We start from the raw sequence: 18,471 nt of genomic DNA on the forward strand, positions 1-18,471 counted from the left end.
TGTGATTTCTGACATTCTTAACCGGCATACATGCTGACGAGTATTGTTAGCGTTCGTTTCATTCTTATTTAGCAATACCAGTTACTGATTCTAAGATCATATTTCTTTATTGCAACATTGGGACCCACTGAACTAGCCAGTAATGGGTGTTCAGAGGTAGTACTTTCTAGAATTGAGTCTAAGTAGACATGCTTAGCACGGGGTTGGGCTGTAAACCTTCTAGGGCTGGCTGTTGGTCGGCATGCTATCTCAATAGCTGGGCCAATGATAATAAGGTTGAGAACCTTTAAGAAAGATGTTGAAGTAGCTGCCGTGGTGAGTACGTGGGCCACCCTTAGGGGCCACGGAGAGGAAGTGACATCTGCATAGCTGATGAGGCTGAGGGGAGTCTGCATGTCATCCTTCCTGTGGTTAGTCTGTAATGTTGCAACTTTGAGTGAGAGCAGCCTGGTGTTATTCTTCCTGCTGTGGAATGTGACAGGGAGCGGGTGGTACGGTCCTGGTAGGCCAGGCGTACGTGGCGTCTGCTTATTCAGGGTGTGCGATGTAATGTGCCTGTTACGAAAAGCATTCATAACAGGGGACTTCCGGAACCAATCCTTCTTTAATGAGCTGCTTCTTGAACAGGTCTCCTTAATCAGAAGCTGACTTATGAGAATGGGTTGTTGAAACTGAACTACACCGGGGGGGACATGTGCCATAAGGTGTACCAGCGCTCCACAACCATCTTTTTCTACTGCGACCGCAGCACCCAGAAGGTGAGGGCTCGGAGCCCGCAGGAAGTCTCTGGGGTGGTGGGGGGCCTACCTCACCCTCCCTGCTGCTATTATCTTTATAAAATGAATCTGCTCCTAGGTCTCATCAAATCTCCTGCTTACTTTAGTTTAAATGCATTATTTACAGGAAATATGTTGAGACCTTGATCCATTTGCATAGATTTTAATGAACGTAATCATCCCTTACTAGTTTCATCTTTAAAAGTCAAAGTATAAACTAACGGAAGTTTCCCGTGTCACGTGTTTGTCTCTGACTTTTCCAGCCGGTGTTTCTCAAGGAGACTTCAGATTGTTCCTACTTGTTCGAGTGGCGAACTCAATATGCCTGCCCACCTTTTGACCTGACCGAATGTTCTTTCAAGTAAGTTAACGCACATGTTGTTACTGCTTTGGGACGGTCAAAAACTTGATAGGATTTTGCTTTAATGGTTAATGGTATGGACGATGATATTAGATTAGTCAAGTGATTTCTCTGTGCCTTAACGTAAAATGAGGAGTTGGATTAGGTTAATTCCCAAAACTGCCAGAACTGAGAGCCTGTGATTATTTTGCGTTGCACATGGGGAAGTGATTGGAGTCGAACCAGAAAACCTTGAATGATTCATAGGTGTAAGTGGAATAGAGTGACCAGGATGTCACCTGGCCTCTGCTGCTCTCTTAGACACTGCTGGTCTGGGGACACAGCCGTGAAGAAGGCGTGGAGAGTGTGATGGCAGACGTGCACAGGTTGGGCTGTCAGCATGAGGGGGTGACACCCAGCCTGCAGGTTTTCCGTGGTCGTCATTGGCTCCCAGTCTGTTCTTACCTGGGGCTCAAATGTACTCCTGAAATTGGGTGCTGGGCAACTCATGCGATGAGGTGGAGGGCTTCACTGTGTGTGAATTCAACAGTCACCCTCAGAACTATTACAGAGTGGCTATGTCTTGGGTCCTGTCCCTGGAGATTTTGGTTTTGTAGGTCTGACGTTCTGAATAGTTGAGGGACCTGCTGACAGTTCTGTGAAGACCCAGCCCAAAAAGAATTGCTGAGTTACAGCATCCCTCCCGGGGGAAAAATTGAGTCATTTCCATGTTTCCTCCCAGTTTTTATCCTGTTGTGTTACTTGTATGTAGACAAAGTAGTAATTTTTGAAGTTTTAGTAATGTATAGAAGTGCATGCATTTAGCATCTTTAAATCATAATTTAAGTTTAATAATGTTACCTGTTCCAGTTAATGTTTTGTAAGCATTTTCATGTGAAACAAATTCATCTCTCATTCCAAATGAATATGCACTGTTCTTCTAGGTGGATAATTTGCTTAGCCATTCTCTTACTGTCATTGGAGACTGTCTTCAGCTTCCTGATATTTGTGTACGAGGAGTATTGTTTCGATATTCTTTATACATAATGCTTTTTCCAAAAATATTTGTGCTAAGTTTTTAAAAGTAGAATGAAGTCAAAGGAAAATTGAATAATTGGTTAAGATGGAAGTTTATATATGTATATTGTAATAAATTCGTACGAGCACAAAAATGTATATGACGAAGTAAGCTTCCCCCACCCCTGTTCTCACACCTCAACCTCATTCCGCTTTTTATCACATCTTCTTGTAGTTCTTTCTGGAGCTTTCCATGACTCTAAATGATATATATATACACCAGTTTGTCAACCTCAAATGGTATTGATCTGTCTTACAAGATGAGAAATTTAATTCTTGTATGCTATCCTCCTTTCCTGTCTACGCAGCTCCACTTTTGTTTCATTTTTATTTTTTATCAGCTACCTTTAGAATATTAGATACTATACTCCAAGATCTATTTCTTGTTCCCTCACCTTTAGACAACACCTCTTTACTTCCTGCTGTGTAAGGTGAGGGTCTCAGATGCTGCTGGCCCCTCTGCCTTCTCCTCTGTCTGCTTTGCCTCTCCATTGTCACCTTCCTGTCACAAACCATCGCTGGCACATTGTCAAGGTTTAGAATATTTATATTATGTTTGGTAACTCTAATGGTTTTCCCTACTATATTCACAGAGTGATTCTAAAGAATTAAAAACTAATAAACAGCATTTACAATATTGGGTAAACATCATTTACTGCAAAATTGCATGGTGTGATTAGATCTACAGAGAATGGCATAATCCCGTGTCACTTAGCCTGCTCTTTTGGAAGGAAAACAGGCTGAGTATTTAGGTCAGGAGGTTCCCATTCCTTCTATTTCATAAGTTGCTCCAAAGAGTCATGCCACATTTTGTTTTGCTTCCTATTTGGAACTTGGCTATCTCGGTAGCTTTTTAATCTTGGCATTTTGTACTATCATTTTCTTTTATTGTTGACAGAATAATTGGCTTTCCCTTTGTATCTAAGATGATCTGGTTCTTTGTGGTGCTGTGTGTACGGGTGAATCACATCTTCTTAAGGAAGGTCTGTGGTTCCCAGTTCTGATTTCTGGTCTTCTGATTAGTGCTTGCTCTGGGATCACTCTGGGCTTGGATCCACACTACACTGCTTCTTGGATTTCATGTCCTTTTTCATTTTGTTAGAGTACATTCTCGTATACTTAAAAAGAACCCCTGGGATTTCTGAAAATGCCATTGTTTTGCTCTCCGATCTATGGGATTAGAGATTCAAAATAATTTCCCCACAATTTTGAAGGCAGATACATGGTATGGCTGGTGAAAAGTTTGTTGCTTTTATCTTTGTGTTTTTCCTCCATTCTGGAAGATTCTCTAAACTTTTCCTACCAACTATCCTTTGGAAATTTACATTGTAAATTTCGAATAAGTAATGATCTCTGAGGATACTAATTATAACTTTTTTTTGTTTTCTTTTTTTAAACTTTATTGTCCATTCCCTGAATTATAATTCATTTTCTTTTAATGGTTGCCTTAAATATGTATCTTAGACTTAAAAAAAACTAAAGTTAATCAGAACTCTACCCATTTCTTTAGTGATAAAATAATGTAGAATGCAGTGTCCCTGAGCCCCCTGCCCCCATCTCCGTGGTCTAGTTGTCCAGTGTTTTAGCAGTGATTCATTTTCTTATTGCTCAAAGAAGCCATTATTGTGGTTGTTCAAAAATAATCATTCATTGCTTGACTATATAAATTTCTTTTTATAAAAAGGAAAAGAAATAAATCTATCACTTTCTTTGACTTGCTATTCCTTTTTGCATATTACCCCTTCCTTTTGACTTAATTTTCCTCCTTCTTGAAGAACTTTGTTTAGTGTCGTGCCGCTCTGAGTGCTGGTTTGCAAACTATTTGCTACTGGTCTCTGATGGGATGAGGAGCTTGCACCAGAATATAAATCAGTGGTGTCACCCTCGCCCTGGACAACGAAGGAACTAGTGTATCGAGTCACCTCTTTGTTTTCTGGCTCCTTATGCTTGCGGACTGGTCTTGGGGTACAAACCACACTTCGAGTAACACTGCTCAGTAGTTCTAACAGGGTCTGTAGAATTAAATTGTGGTATTTATTTGGAAAGACTTCATTTTGCCCTCACTGAGTATGGAATTCCATCATTTTCCAGTGCAGACTATTGCTGTTAGGGAGTCTGCCCTCTGTCAGTTCTGTTTTCATTCTTTTGTAGATAAGTTATCTTTTCTGTATACATTTTTCTTGTGCTTGTTCTGCAGTCTCAGTATGATTGGTTTATGTGTGGTTTTATTGTTATTATGTTGCTTGGAAGTTCGTGCTTTCCAAAACTAAAGATGCATGTCTGTTATTAGTTTTGGAATGTTTGCAGCTACCGTGTCTTTGAATGTTGCCTCTAATCTCTTCTGTCCTTTTCCTTTGTAACTTCTATTAACCGTGTCTTACTCCTCCCCATTCTGTCCACATGTCTCTTAATACCGTTTTCATCTGTTTCTGTACAGTATTCTATGTCCTTAGACCTATTTTCCAATTTGACTGTTCTTTTATCAGCTGATTTTAATTTGCTGTTTTAGCAGTTCGTTGCCTTTTTAATTTTCATGACTTTCTTCATTCTAGGAGTTCTGTTTGGTAGTCTTCCTGACTCATCATTTCTTCCCTCCATGTGACCCCGCACTGGGTTGCATCCTTTTGTTGTAATTTCCATTCCTTCTTTTAGGTCTTTAACCATTGTAAACACGTCTCTGTCGGATACTCTGTTACCTGAAGTTTTTGAGGTTCTGATTCTGCAAATCCCTGCCTCTCCCCCAGATTCCATAGCAGTTACTGCCAACTCTGTCCTTCGCGCCTTTCTCCCTCACTTCCCATTTGTGGCCCACCGACCTTCAAAGTATCTAGAATTCTCTCCTGGAAGCAGTGTGCCACCCTGCTTCTAAAACTGCCTTCGTCTCGTGCCTGCCTCACCGCAGCCGCCTCTGGGTCGGACTCCTCGCTCCTGCCCCTGCCGTGTGTTGGATTAGCCCAGCACAGTGATCTCGGTGATCCTGGTAAAATGTGTGATGAGGCCACTCTTGCTGAAAGCCTTCAATGCAGTGATTCTTCAGTCTCATTTGGAACTACAAGCTGAATTCTTGCTACGAGCTGAAAAACGCTACGTGATATTACCCTGTATTACCTCCAGCCTCACCCCCTGCTCTTTCACTCACGTTTGCTCTACTCCAGCCACACGGGGCTCCTTGCTTTTCTTCGACGGTGCCAGGCTCCCCGTGCCTCAGGCCCTTTGCCTGTGGTGGTCTTTACTAGGTCGCTGGCTGGCTGTGCTGTATCTTTCAGAGTTTATTCAGAGGTCACCTCCCAGTGAGGCAACTTGGTCTAAAATCTCAGCTCCTGTCTCCACTCACCCCAGACTTCATATCCCCTTTCCCTTCCTTTGTTCTCTTCAGCTCTCATTGCCTCCTGATAAACTATACAGTTAAAAAAGTTTATCCTGTTTATGATCTTTTTTCCCACTAGTAATTTCTGTAAACTTCGTAAGAGAGGTGATTTTTGTCATTTTGTTCAATATAATATCCCCAGCTTAGCTCGTAGTTTTTGAATGAACGAATGCTTTTCATTCTCCTCTGATACGCTTGGACCTAATGAAGTGGTGTCTGTGATTACTCTTCCGTCTTCACCTGGACCTGGCGCTCCACGGGGACCATGTACCAAGTGTTGGTCTTAACCCACCATTAACTGCACCTGGTGTGGGGTAGGCGCTCGGTAACTGTCAGCATGTAGGATTTGTGTAGTAAATAAACCTGTAGCCCGAGCAGAAAGGTCAGCAACAACCCATCATAGTTTCACTGACTATTGGTGGCCTCAAGGTGTCAACAGCAGGTGGCCTGCTAAGAGCAGTCTGTGCTGGGGGGCTGCTCCCTGTGTGTTAGCTATTTACTAGTGTCTTTTTTCTGGGTCTCTGGATGTCTGTTCCATCCTGAGCATGGAGAGCATGGAGAGCACGCACTTTTCAGGCTTGGTGTTCAGTGTGGGTTTTTTTTTTTTTTTTTTAATATATAATTTTATTGAAGTCAGTCTTGAAGTTTCCTGAACTCAAGTTGTTGCTGATTCCGACTGGAGGTGGGAGCGGGCCAGTCCAAAGTCCTGTCCCTGGGGGACATCTGACTCCCAGGCTGTCCGGGTGGCCTGCGCCTCTCGTCCTGAGCCTGTCCAGACGGCATCGGTCAGAATGCAGGTGAACCTGATGCAGTGTTCTCTTCCCTGCAGAGATGGGGCTGGCAACAACTACGACCTCTCGTCCCTGTCAAAGTACAGTGACAACTGGGAAGCAGTCACGAGGACAGGGGCCACCGAGCACTACCTCATCAATGTTTGCAAGTCTCTCTCTCCTCAGCCTGGCTCCGGTAAGAGGACTCTCGGGGGCCTGAAGGCCTGGAGTCATTTTATGGGGGGAGGTCGAGTAGGGACGGCTCTGTGCAGGTGCATTCCGTCCTGTGACACGAGTGGTTTGGCCAGGAAGCAGCAGGAGGCGCAAGTGAAGGGTCTTAATGACCGATCCCTGGTGTGGCCCAGGATAAATCAGTGCTGAAGGCTCTGCTGGGAACATTGTAACCTTTTGTGAACATGAGGAGGTGGAGGTGGGTAGAACTAATCATGGTGGCAGGTAATTCTTCTTAGTAGGACAGGAGGAGATAAGAGGGTGTGGAACAGTGCGTGTTCGTTGCATTTATTGAGAGTAACTTGGGTGAGTGGTCCTTTTACGATGCAGGAGCCAACTCACCCAAACCTTAGTGCCGGTGGTGAGACTAGAAGTCAGTTCTTCCTGTGGGACCAGGAGCAATCCGCAGTAACCTTGGTGCCACCCACGGCCTCTTGAAATCCCGAAGAGGCCACTTGTCCCATTTTCTTGGAGTTTCCTACGGCCTCACCCACATCTTCTGGGGCTCAACTCGAAGGGGGCACTGTTTTGTTTTTACCTAAAGTGGTTTCTGTCCTCTGCACAGTGTGAGGCCGTGGGCCCCATTCCCTGCTCTGTGCTGGGAAGATTGGTGACACCGTGGTCTTAATCCATGAATAGTACATCTGTACCCAGGGCAGATGGCACAGATGATTGGGGGCCTGGGAAATCAGAGGTCTTGGTGACTTCTTGATTAAAGACAGCGCACAAATGTATGCCATTTAAAATGTGCCTTTGGCTTTATGTAGTGTAGCTTCATTGTATTTGGGGTTCAGAAGTAATTCAGGCTGTTGCACCTTGGATTCTCCCCACACCCCATGCGTACCCCAGTCCATCTCTGGTCCGACAGCATTTCAATGAGCGAGAACTCATGTGGTACTGTTGTCGTCTGATGTATGTAAAAGAAACAGATTATTTTGGAGTGACTGTTAGAATCAAGGTAGCGTGTTTGACGTCACTTGCCAGATGAAGTTAAAGTCAACACTGGACAATGGCCAAAGGTAACTTCTGTATCTCATTGTGTTGCAGAGCCATGCCCTCCGGAAGCGGCCGTGTGTCTGGTGGGCGGCTCCAAGCCTGTGAACCTTGGCAGAGTGAGGGATGGTCCCCAGTGGAAAGATGGTATAAGTGTCCTGAAGTACACTGATGGCGACTTGTGTCCAGACCAGATTCGGAAAAAGTCGACCACCATCCGATTCACCTGCAGCGAGAATCAAGTCGTAAGTGACAGCTTTCTCAGCGGTGCTCTGCTGCTTTGGGGACAGTAGGACTTAATGGTCACCAACGTCTTACTTCCCTTGGGACGGGAGTTGGAGAGCTCTGGATGACTCGGCCTGTCAGCTGGTGGCAGCGTGGCATCCCATCGGCTCTGCGGTTCTCTGGCTCCCGAGACGCCTGACCTGGCAATTCTGGCTTCAGAAGTCATTGATTCTCTTTAAAGTTTCACTCAGATCCCCAAAGGCTGTAGAGAAAACCGGTAGTTGGTTGACAACACGCCCTTTGTCTTCATGGAGGCTGCTTGGGAAAAGCAGAAGGTTGGGTGGATCTGGCTCAGAGGCAGCTGTTCCGCTTGCCACCTGGCGTCACTTGCGTAATTAGTTAGCCACTCGAAGCTGTTCACACATTAATCGCAGGAGACATGCCTATCTTGCCACATCTCTGTGAGGGTTAGAGAGAGGAGGTGTCGAGTGCTGGGTGTTGTTTCTGGGGCGTGGCTGGTGCCCAGTGAACGGGGCTGGTCCCATCCCCGTGATGTGACTGGTTGCTCCCGGTGGGTTGGTCTGGGCAGCTAAGCAGGTGGGCTAAAGTAATGGTTTCTTGGGACTGTTTGTCACCTCAGGAAGATGTCCGCATGGGAGATAAAGGTGGAGCCCCACGTGCTTTGTGTAAGATTGAGGTTTAGCTGGTTTGGGAGAAAGGTCAAGTTGGGCCAGCCCTCTGAGTGTCAGGACGGCGTGGCCTCTTAGCTGTGTCCGGTGAGCAGTGGTGGGGGAGGCAGGGCGGGGGAAGCCCGGGCGCTTGGAGCCGGCCCTTTTGACCGAAGTGGCTGCTGAGGTTTCTCTTGGGAAGACTGTGCAGAGCTTGGCCTCGACTTGAGTGGGAGCCGCTGGGGTACGGATAGACCGTCAACTCCTGCACTGAGCCCACAGGTTCATGGCGGTGGAGGAAAGAGCTGTCTGACCTGTGATAGGGGCGTGAGGGCCATAGGAGATGGGTTCTGCACGTGGTGCCAGGAGGCTGGACTGCAGTGTGGCCGTGTCGTGGCCGGGCAGTCGTCAACGGGTATATCTGGGAGGGGTCACCTGCTGAGTGAATGTCAGTAGCTCCGAGGTGGACGAGAGGCATTGCATTGCAGACGCGGACAGAGCAGCTCGGGGATTTGGAGAATGACTGACGGGTCTTTGTTTTGTTCAGAATCACAGATTTCAGTTCATTTGTTTTTCAGAGTGTTATCACTTATTTGCTCATTTGTGACTCACAGTAGCCCTTTGAGCGTCTTTGTCCAGTCTGTCCCCAAACCCTGTTGTAATGCTGTAGCGCTAAGAAAGCCTTCCTGGTCCCCCATAGCGGGTTTCCGGCTCTGGGTACGTCTCTGACCCTGCGTGTGTATGAAGCCTCCAGTGGTGTCTCAGGAACAAATCCTGACCCTTTGCTTTTTCTAACTCTGCTGTCACCCGTAGACATTGGGACAGAAATCTCATGTGTTCGTGGTGTGCTGCCAAGAAGCCTGCTGTACGGTACATTATCCCAAACATCAGACGTGTGCTGATCAGCAGCTCTCTGTCCTTTGCTTCTAGAACTCCAGGCCTATGTTTATCAGTGCGGTGGAAGACTGTGAGTACACTTTCAGCTGGCCCACTGCAGCCGCCTGTCCTGTGAGGAGCAATGTGCATGGTGACTGCAAGGTCTCCAACCCTGCCACAGGTGAGACCCTGCCCGCCACCAGCCCCCCCGAACAAGGGACCCTGCCCGTCACCAGCCCCCCCTGAGCAAGGGACCCTGTCACCAGCCCCACAGTGAGGGACCCTGCCCGTACCAGCCCCACAGTGAGGGACCCTGCCCGTCACCAGCCCCACAGTGAGGGACCCTGCCCGTCACCAGCCCCACAGTGAGGGACCCTGCCTGTCACCAGCCCCACAGTGAGGAACCCTGCCCGTCACCAGCCCCCCCTGAGCAAGGGACCCTGCCCGTCACCAGCCCCCCCCTGAGCAAGGGACCCTGTCTGTCACCAGCCCCCACAGTGAGGGACCCTGCCCATCACCAGCCCCACAGTGAGGGACCCGGCCTGTCACCAGTTACCACAGTGAGGGACCCAATGTGAAGCTGGGCAGCAGGGCCCCCCCAAGCGACAGCACTCTGTCCTGTGTGTGCGTGATTGGCTTTTTCTCGGGGGCCTGTCCGATCTGTTGGTTGTGGCTCCCCTTCAGTGGAGAGGAGATTAACCATTTCACGAAAGTCGTGGTCCCCGTGACTCCTGTTTCTGAGGGACCCAGTCACACCAGCTGTAGGATTGCAGAGCTGGCTAAGTCAGCGTCCTTGTCGCCTTCAGAGTTAGCATGGGGCGGTGAGGAGACCTCCAGTGCATGTGTGCACTGGGGACCCGGGAAGATGCAGGTGGCAGTTCTTAGCAGCTGAAGTGATGCCAGTGGGACTCCCACGTCCCCCTGGAATCCTAGTGGCTTCTGTGGCCCAACTCCAGATGGAGGAGGATGCTTGGAGCTGCTCTCTTCTGGGAAAAGACAAGCCATCTCAGCCATTTGGGGACTGATGGCCTTGTGATACGGGCTAGGCAGTCAGCCTTCTTAGGGCTCCGTCAATGAAAGGGGTGGTGTTTCATGGTGAGAAGTCGGGAGTCCTGACGGCCATTGTGATCCCCGTGTGAGCACTGGTGATGGGCCTCCTGCGTCTCAGGTCCCTGGAGTCACTGTGTCCCCGTCCCCTTGCAGGACACCTGTTTGACCTGAACTCTCTAAGTGGCAGAGCTGGATACACTGCTGCTTACAGCGAGAAGGGGCTCGTCTACATGAGCATCTGTGGGGAGAATCAAAACTGCTCCCCCGGCGTAGGTAAGGGCGGCGACTTCCTGCCTGACGTCTGCCTCTCCTGTCTGTGAGGTCACCCTCACGTCCTCACTCCTCCAGCAAAGGGCTGAGTAGGAGCCAAGATCTGGCAGCTTCCTCTCCCACAGCACGCATCTAACGTGCGGCAGATAGGTGGCCGCGTGGCGTACACGTGGACAGTAGACGTGTAACATTTGCTAAAACCGCATCGCCACTCAGAGTCACGACTGTTAACTATGAATTTGAAAGTCTATAGATTTGCAGAAAGTTGTCCTCAGGCACTTTGTCATTTGAGCCCACAACGGTGTGTCTTTCCTCCCCCTTCCACGTTTGGTGCAGGGGCCTGCTTCGGGCAGACCAGGATCAGTGTGGGCAAAGCCAACAAGAGGCTGATGTACGTGGATCAGGTGTTACAGCTGGTGTATGAGGACGGGTCCCTCTGTCCTTCCAAATCCGGCCTGAGGTACAAGAGTGTGATCAGCTTCGTGTGCAGGCCCGAGGCCGGGCCCACCAACAGGCCCATGCTCATCTCCCTCGACAAGCAGACGTGCACGCTCTTCTTTTCCTGGCACACGCCCCTGGCGTGCGAGCAGATGGTGAGTGGGGGGCTGGGCACGTGGGACATGGAGAAACGCATGCCCGAGGCCTGGGAGCCCCCAGGTTCCGTCACCAGTTTTACTGCAGTTCACTTGGCCCCCCAGCAGATGCCCAGCGTGTCTCATCCACCTCGGGGGTCCCAGTAATAACTGGTTCAACGTGCCCAGTGTTACGTAACCAAATGTCTGGGGACGTGAATTCACCCTTTGTGTTTTTCCTATTGTTGATCAGCTTTTAAATTCTTTTGGGTGACTTAATGGGAAATTTTACTGTTGACTCCAAAGAGGTCTTTCCTCTTTAACAGCCGGAATGTTCCGTGAAGAATGGTAGCTCCATTATCGACTTGTCTCCCCTCATCCACCGCACTGGGGGTTACGAGGCGTATGACGAGAGCGAGGATGACACCTCCGACACCAACCCCGACTTCTACATTAATATCTGCCAGCCGCTGAATCCTATCCACGGGCTGCCCTGTCCCGCCGGAGCCGCTGTGTGCAAGGTGCCGGTCAACGGTGCCCCCATAGTAAGTGTGGGAAGTCCAAGCGGGGGAACAGGTGTTGCAAGATTTGTAACAGTAACCTTCACGTTGTGTCCCTTGGGGTTACTCAAGCAGAAAGAATGGAAAAGTGGGGCGGGACTCTGCATGTTCTGTGACCAGGGGCAAGACTCGTGGCAGGATTTGTGCGTTGAGCTATCAGCTGACGACGATACGCAGAAGGTCTTTGAGTTGTGGAAGGAAATGTGAACACATGTATAGGTACATTGTTTTGTATCGTGTTAGGAGTCTCAAGGTTGACCCTAGTGGAGAACTTTTTTACGTAATGTGCAAGAAGGAACATCGGCAGAGCTTGGGTTTCTTCGGAATGCAATGTCTTGTGTCATTGAAACGTTTGTGAAATGCAAGCTCTTCCTTTGGTAAATGAGTGGTAACTAAGGACAAAAGCAGATTTTCTAGTAGCTAAATATTCTGCTTTGAAAGCTTTGGTTTTACACTAGCATTTTTTAATTATAGAGTTTGATCTTTAGAAGTCGTCTTCATGAGTTATATTCATGTTTTGTCAAATCCTTGGTAGGTTTTATTATTTGAAATGCAGCACAAAGGTGGTTTTTCTATTTTTATTCTTTAAATAGTGAGCCCTGTCATAAGGCATCTAGATGTGTTTTTAAAAGATGGACATTATCTGCGGGCGGCATTGTCGTGGTGCAGTGCTGGGAGTGGGCAGGGAAATTGGCCATGACGTGAATTTAACAAAGCCACAGCTGTGTGGGGGATGGAGGGCCTGGGTAAAGCGCGTTTTAGTGTCATCCAGTCTAACAGTGCAGGTTGGGGCTTTGATGTGTGAGTCATTCTCTGAGAGGTTCGATCTGCTGTATTTTATTGCCTGGCTACCCTTTTTCAGATTTTAAAAATCGTAGTAAGTTCTCTTAACTGGAGAATGTGTTGCGTTGTCGTGGCCTGAACATGCAACACAGTGAGGAGTGTCTCAGCTTCCTTCTCACACTCCCTCATCCCAGACAGACATACATACCTCTCCTTGTCGTGCATCTGTCTCGCATTCCTGTGTTCATTTACTCAGAATTACTGACTGAGCGGGCAGTGTGTGTCCGGTGCTGTGCTAAGTAGTGGGAGGCAGCAGAGGAGAACAAGCTCTGTGCCCTCCCTGCAGACGGACTGGGGGCATTGCCGAGTAAGCGGGCAGTCCCGGTGCAGTGCCAGGTGTGAAGAGGCGGGCAGCGTGGGACATGTACAGGGGTCCTGCCTCCCGCTCTCGGGTCACAGAAGACTGTGTAGCATTCTTGATGTGGCTGGAGAGAAAAATTCCTGTAGCCTGGAGTCTTTGAAAATGGACTATGAGTAGAAATAGAACAATTGTTACTAACCGTAGCATCAAAACTGATAACCCCCGAAACACTGAATTTTCTGTGTAGCATCTGATTGTCAAGTCTTGCTGAGTACTCACTGCTGTTAACCCAGTTTCTTTAGGTGCTACTCATGTTCAAGACTGGTGAGGTCTAATTTTTGCAATTCTGTGTTAACCTGGGGAACAGTGAATTTCCTGAAATGTTTGCATTTTTCTTTGTTTAGGATATTGGCCGAGTCTCAGGACCTCCAATACTCAATCCTGTAGCGAATGAAGTTTACTTGAATTTTGAAAGCAGTACTCCCTGCTTAGCGGACAAGCATTTCAACTACACCTCCCTGATCGCATTCCACTGTAAGCGAGGCGTGAGCATGGTAAGTGTGCCGCCTGTGTGCGGCCTGGGAACTGAGGTGTGGATGAGCTGGAAATCCAGAGGGTTTCAGATCTAAGGATGTCGTATTCACAGTATCCACCTTGGAGCACACGTGGCAGTAGAGCATCTGAATAATTTAATGCATGAATTTAGCAGTGAGTCAGCCCGCCCTGAATTAACACGGCAGGTTTTACACATGCAGGCTTACTGTCATTTACAAACATGAAGACTTAAGTGTAGAAGTGGCATTCACCTTGGCCTACCAGTGTATAAAAGGGTCATAACCTTTTCTTTTTTTTAAAACTATAACATTACGGATTCTATTCTTACCGGTAAGTCTGACAGACTTTTGGCAGGTATAATCACCTGAAATTCAGAACTTAGCAAGCAAAAGAAGACCCTTGGAATCAAAATAGGTTCAACAAAGTTCTACATTTGACTTCTGAGGAGGTTATTAGTTTCTGTTTTACGTGCATTTGAAAAAGATACTACTGGCTTCTATTACAATGAGTACCATTTTGTTAGAGTTTTTGCGTATGTTTTCTCTTGCTCCCCTCTGTGAAGAAGAGAGAGATAGGAGAGTGTGGTCCCTTTTCTCTGTGACTCAGGACAGCTGGCTGACGTGCCTGACATCACACCCCTCTGCAGTGGCAGCCAGGCCCCTGCCTGCTGCTCAGGGGCAGAACGCTCGGCTCCACAACCCCTCCCTCACCTGTGCTTCTGAGATCCACGAAGCATAGCAAATTTAGTCATATGGCCTGAGGCTGCTTATGGTCTGTATTTGTCCTATCTAATGTGAATATTCATACAGTTCTTGCTACCGGAGTATTAACGTACTTGATAACAGGAGTGAGAGAGAGAGAGTGTGTGTGTGTGTGTGTGTGTGTGTGTGTGTGTTACATAATAGAAACATTCCAAATTGCCTCTTAAAATCCTAATGATGATGAATTCTAAGGCTCAGCTGGTCCTAGGAGTTCAGATAATGGACGGTGGTTCTCTAATGTGTCTTATAATTTCAGTAAGATGACTTGACTTCTGATTTCTTGGCCAGTAGCAGGTTCGTAAGGGAAAGGCTGCCAGATATGGCAGGAAGTGACGTGGCAGTAGCCTGCCAAGGAGGGGCAGTACAGCAATTGAGAGAGGGCGAAAGACAAATGATTGCCGCCTGGGGCCTCTCCACCCAGAGGTCCCAGGCACCTGAGCCGTTGGACGGGCCCCTGTGCACACATGGTGGGCAGTGACGATTATCTGGCGTTGTGAGCCGTCAGCTCCTTTTGTCTCTTAGGCGTGTCTGTGTGTTTGTGTGGGTGTCTGAGGAACACTTGGTTATCTCACATTGCCAGATAAACAGCTTGTGCCTGCTTAGCTCTGACACTGCCGGCAGAGCCACAGGTCAGACGTGCACTGGACTTTGGTCAGTTCTCAGGGCATCTGCTCCTGGAGACTGATCAGTATTTATGTGTTTGTAGAGATGAGGGCACCCACAGTGAATGTTTATTCCAGTTCTGGAAAGATTTTAAAGCTATTTTCTTCCCCTGTGGTTTTTATCTTAGTGGAAATACTTTTCCACTTGAGTTTCTAGAAAAACTGATTCTTAGCAGTAATGAAAAATGTAATCCCCCGACCAGCTGCCTCATCTGTTTTTGTGGCTGTTGTTGACTGAGGGAATAAATACATGGATTGAAAAGCCTCCGTCTGGCTGTGGAATGCCTCGCCCTTATTGTAAATATCCTGTTTCTAGAAATGTTGGAGTGGAGACGCTGCTTGTGCGCGTGTTGCAGCACTTGGCAGTTCCCTCCTTTGCCATGGCGGGGCCTCAGTTTCACACACTCTGTGTCATGACATTTTCCCCCTCCCCCCACACCCTTTCCTTTGAACTGGCATCATGGAGCGTTGAGTCTGTCTCTAAGTGCAGGGGACTGCCTGAAGGAAGCGAGGGGTCCCGGGTGTGCGGCGGGCTGCCTGGCAGTGCTGAGAGCACAGTGTTGGTTACTTGCAGCTGGGGATGATGAGTGTCCCTCCCTTTTGGGGACAGGCTGCTGTGGGTCACCCAGAGCACCTAGCTGCTTATAGCTGTGGCTGCAGCCCCTCTGGCAGGTGTCTCGGTGCTTGTCGGGGTTGCAGAGTGGTGCGAGGATGCCATGCCTAACCCACGTGGGTTTTTAAGACCCGTGTTCTTTTTCTGAACAGGGAACTCCTGAGCTGCTGAGGACCAGTGAGTGTGACTTTGTGTTCGAGTGGGAGACCCCGCTTGTCTGTCCTGACGAGGTGAAGATGGAGGGCTGCTCTCTGACGGATGAACAGCTGTATTACAGCTTTAACTTGTCCAGCCTTTCCAAAAGCACCTTCAAGGTAATGCCGCTCACCAGTCCCGGCGATCTCGGGCGGCGGCCTGGATTCCTTCTGCTCCCCACTGTGTTTTAGGTAATGTGACGTCTGTGACCACTGGAGGACGTGTTGCCACCGAGGCAGTGCATGGAGGGATGGCGGCGGTCTTAGCCCCTGTACTGGGGACCCGGATCAGCCTGTCGGGGGTTTTGGTTTCTGTGGCCAGTCAGTCACAGCTGACCCTTGAGTTGTGCTTGCTGGTTCAGAGTGTTCTGTGCCTTATGGCTTTGTGAGGCTTAGATGATCCAGTGGTGTCAGCAGGGGGCCCTCATATCGCAGGTGAAGAGCTGGAGGTGGCTTGGGACGGGCTTCAGGCCATGTACCCGTAGGGGCGGGGCAGGTCTGGTGCAGCTGGCAGAGGCCACGTGGAACGCCACTTTGAGTAAGCCTGGCTCTAAGAGAACGGGCTACTACTTTGCTGACCACAGAGGACGGGTGTAGGGGGCTAGGAGGTCTCCCAGACTTGAGATGTATTTGGGCGAGCGTAGGGTGTGTCTTGCTCCCAGCCTGCGTGTCGTGGACTGTTTGTTCTGTTGAGGAGGCTGTGGCCATCTCGGGTCACTGACGGTCAGGGGACCCTAGAACTCTAGGCCTACAATCTAATCATACAGCTGTGGGCCATGCCCACAAGATCCTGGCACCTCCCCAGGGATGGCAGCCGCTGAGTGGTGAGCTTTGAATCATGTGCCCCGGGTCCTGTAACAGAGACCTGGCCTGGGCACAGGCCCTCCCAACAGGTGCACAGCAGGTGTGAGCCTGCAGAGGCCAGGGCAGGCGAGGAAGGTAAGGCATACATTTCGTCATGGAATGTCACTCAAGGCTCATTAGCTTAGACCTCACCACGCCCCGTGTTACAGGTGGGGCGACGTGGCGTCAGGAGGGGGTGAGCAGCCTGAGTTCTCACAGCTGGCTCCCTACCACAGGTCCCCCACTAGTGCATGCTGCCACCGGGATGGGGCAGGGGGAGGAAGCAGGCCAGGCCGGGGGTGGAGTGGGGTGCGGGTCCTTGCAGTGGCCGGAGGCCATCACCCTCCTGAGGAAGGCCAGGACAGGAGGGAAGGGCGGTGAGTTCCGAGGCTCTGATGCACGGCCCCAGGTACAGCCCCGCTTTCCTGCACGTGCCACCTCCCTACACTGCTAGCTCCTTCCACCTGGAGACCCGTTCACAGCCACGCATGGTGTCGTCTGTCCAGGTGACTCAGGACTCGCGCACCTACAGCGTCGGGGTGTGCACGGCGGCAGCTGGCCTGGATGAAGGCGGCTGTAAGGACGGAGGCGTCTGTCTGCTCTCTGGAAGCAAGGGGGCATCTTTTGGACGGCTGGCATCCATGAGACTGGATTACAGGCACCAGGATGAAGCCGTCATTTTAAGTTATGCCAATGGAGATACTTGCCCTCCAGGTGAGTCTTTGCAACGGGGAACATTTACATACTTAGTAAATGCGAAATTAGACGGAGCTGCGGGAGAAAACTGAGGAGTGACGTTTCAAATCCAGTGAGTTCTGTGGTCGCGGAACACACTCTGGCCTGTGAACGGCCTGTCACACTGTGGCAGGAGGCCTGCTGGTCCTGAGGGTGGTTTAGGGCGACCCTCGTAGGAGAGCCTTGCTGGGCAGTTGTGCACGTCGCAGCGGGCAAAGCGCAGCCGATGCGTGGTGGCCGTCTGGTTTATGCAGCTGTGCTTCTTCCCAGAAACCGAGGAAGGTGACCCCTGTGTGTTCCCCTTCATATTCAATGGAAAGAGCTACGAGGAGTGTGTTGTGGAGAACAGGGCGAGGCTCTGGTGCGCCACCACCGCAAACTACGACCGAGACCACGAGTGGGGGTTTTGCAGACACTGTAAGTAGCAGCGCGGGGCGTGCGGCACAGGCCGGTGCAATAGGCCAGAGGGCTCCCTTCCTGTGGCGCTCACACGAGCTCTCCAGGAAATGGCAGTGATGGTGTTGCACGTAAGTTTCTTTTGGTCAGGGCGATTTTCTGTGAAGAGAGGACAGTTGTAATTGTCCTGTGGGACGTACGGCATCACCGTATAGGTGGACCACAGCAGGGTCCACACACGGGCTGGGTGGTGAGCCAGGCCTCCTCACGAGTTCACGAGGCTTGTGTCCGCACACCAGTTGTCAACACTGGTGGTTCAGATTCGTGCCTCAGTGAGACTGCTCCTTTTCCTGGGTCTGCAGGGTGGGGGAGGGGGTAATCAGGATTATGAGTGGGCTTATTCGTCGGCTGTGCTGTGTGGCAGGCCTGGGCCACGAGCTGGGGGTGTCGTGGTGAGTCCCACTTAGCACCCTTACACCTGCAATGTTTAGAGACCCGTGACAGAGAATCCTGCTAGTGTGTGGGGGACAAACTGATGTGAGTTCCCAAGGAAAGCGAGGTGAGATAAATGCATAGAAAATTATGTAATTCTTGTACCTGATCAGGGAACAAAGGGATACGTGTTAAGGCATTATAAACATTACACTTACCCAGGATTACTGTAGTTTTGTTTCAAGGCTTATTGTGACAGGACTTTTCTCTGGTGTGTTGGATGACACTCCAACATTTTAAAGTAATTGTGGATCTCTTATTGTTACTTTGTTTAATTTTTTTGTTACCATTTGTGTGTTAA

The 18,471-nt window shown here is 49.3% G+C and overlaps 1 protein-coding gene across 1 annotated transcript in view; it reads left to right on the top strand.

Annotated features, from left to right (window-relative positions):
- Positions 1-18,471, top strand: part of IGF2R (insulin like growth factor 2 receptor) — a 100,007-nt gene that overhangs the window by 70,033 nt on the left and 11,503 nt on the right. Inside the window, exons 28-39 of the mRNA XM_033097012.1 lie at positions 628-758; positions 1,040-1,137; positions 6,390-6,526; positions 7,609-7,799; positions 9,378-9,504; positions 10,527-10,646; positions 10,980-11,236; positions 11,542-11,760; positions 13,324-13,473; positions 15,663-15,824; positions 17,054-17,261; positions 17,553-17,699. Of these exons, the coding sequence (XP_032952903.1) occupies positions 628-758; positions 1,040-1,137; positions 6,390-6,526; positions 7,609-7,799; positions 9,378-9,504; positions 10,527-10,646; positions 10,980-11,236; positions 11,542-11,760; positions 13,324-13,473; positions 15,663-15,824; positions 17,054-17,261; positions 17,553-17,699 (1,947 nt within the window). The remainder of the gene's footprint in view (positions 1-627; positions 759-1,039; positions 1,138-6,389; positions 6,527-7,608; positions 7,800-9,377; positions 9,505-10,526; positions 10,647-10,979; positions 11,237-11,541; positions 11,761-13,323; positions 13,474-15,662; positions 15,825-17,053; positions 17,262-17,552; positions 17,700-18,471) is intronic.

The sequence above is a fragment of the Rhinolophus ferrumequinum genome, chromosome 3, assembly GCF_004115265.2.
Source record: "Rhinolophus ferrumequinum isolate MPI-CBG mRhiFer1 chromosome 3, mRhiFer1_v1.p, whole genome shotgun sequence".
Taxonomy (NCBI): domain Eukaryota; kingdom Metazoa; phylum Chordata; class Mammalia; order Chiroptera; family Rhinolophidae; genus Rhinolophus; species Rhinolophus ferrumequinum.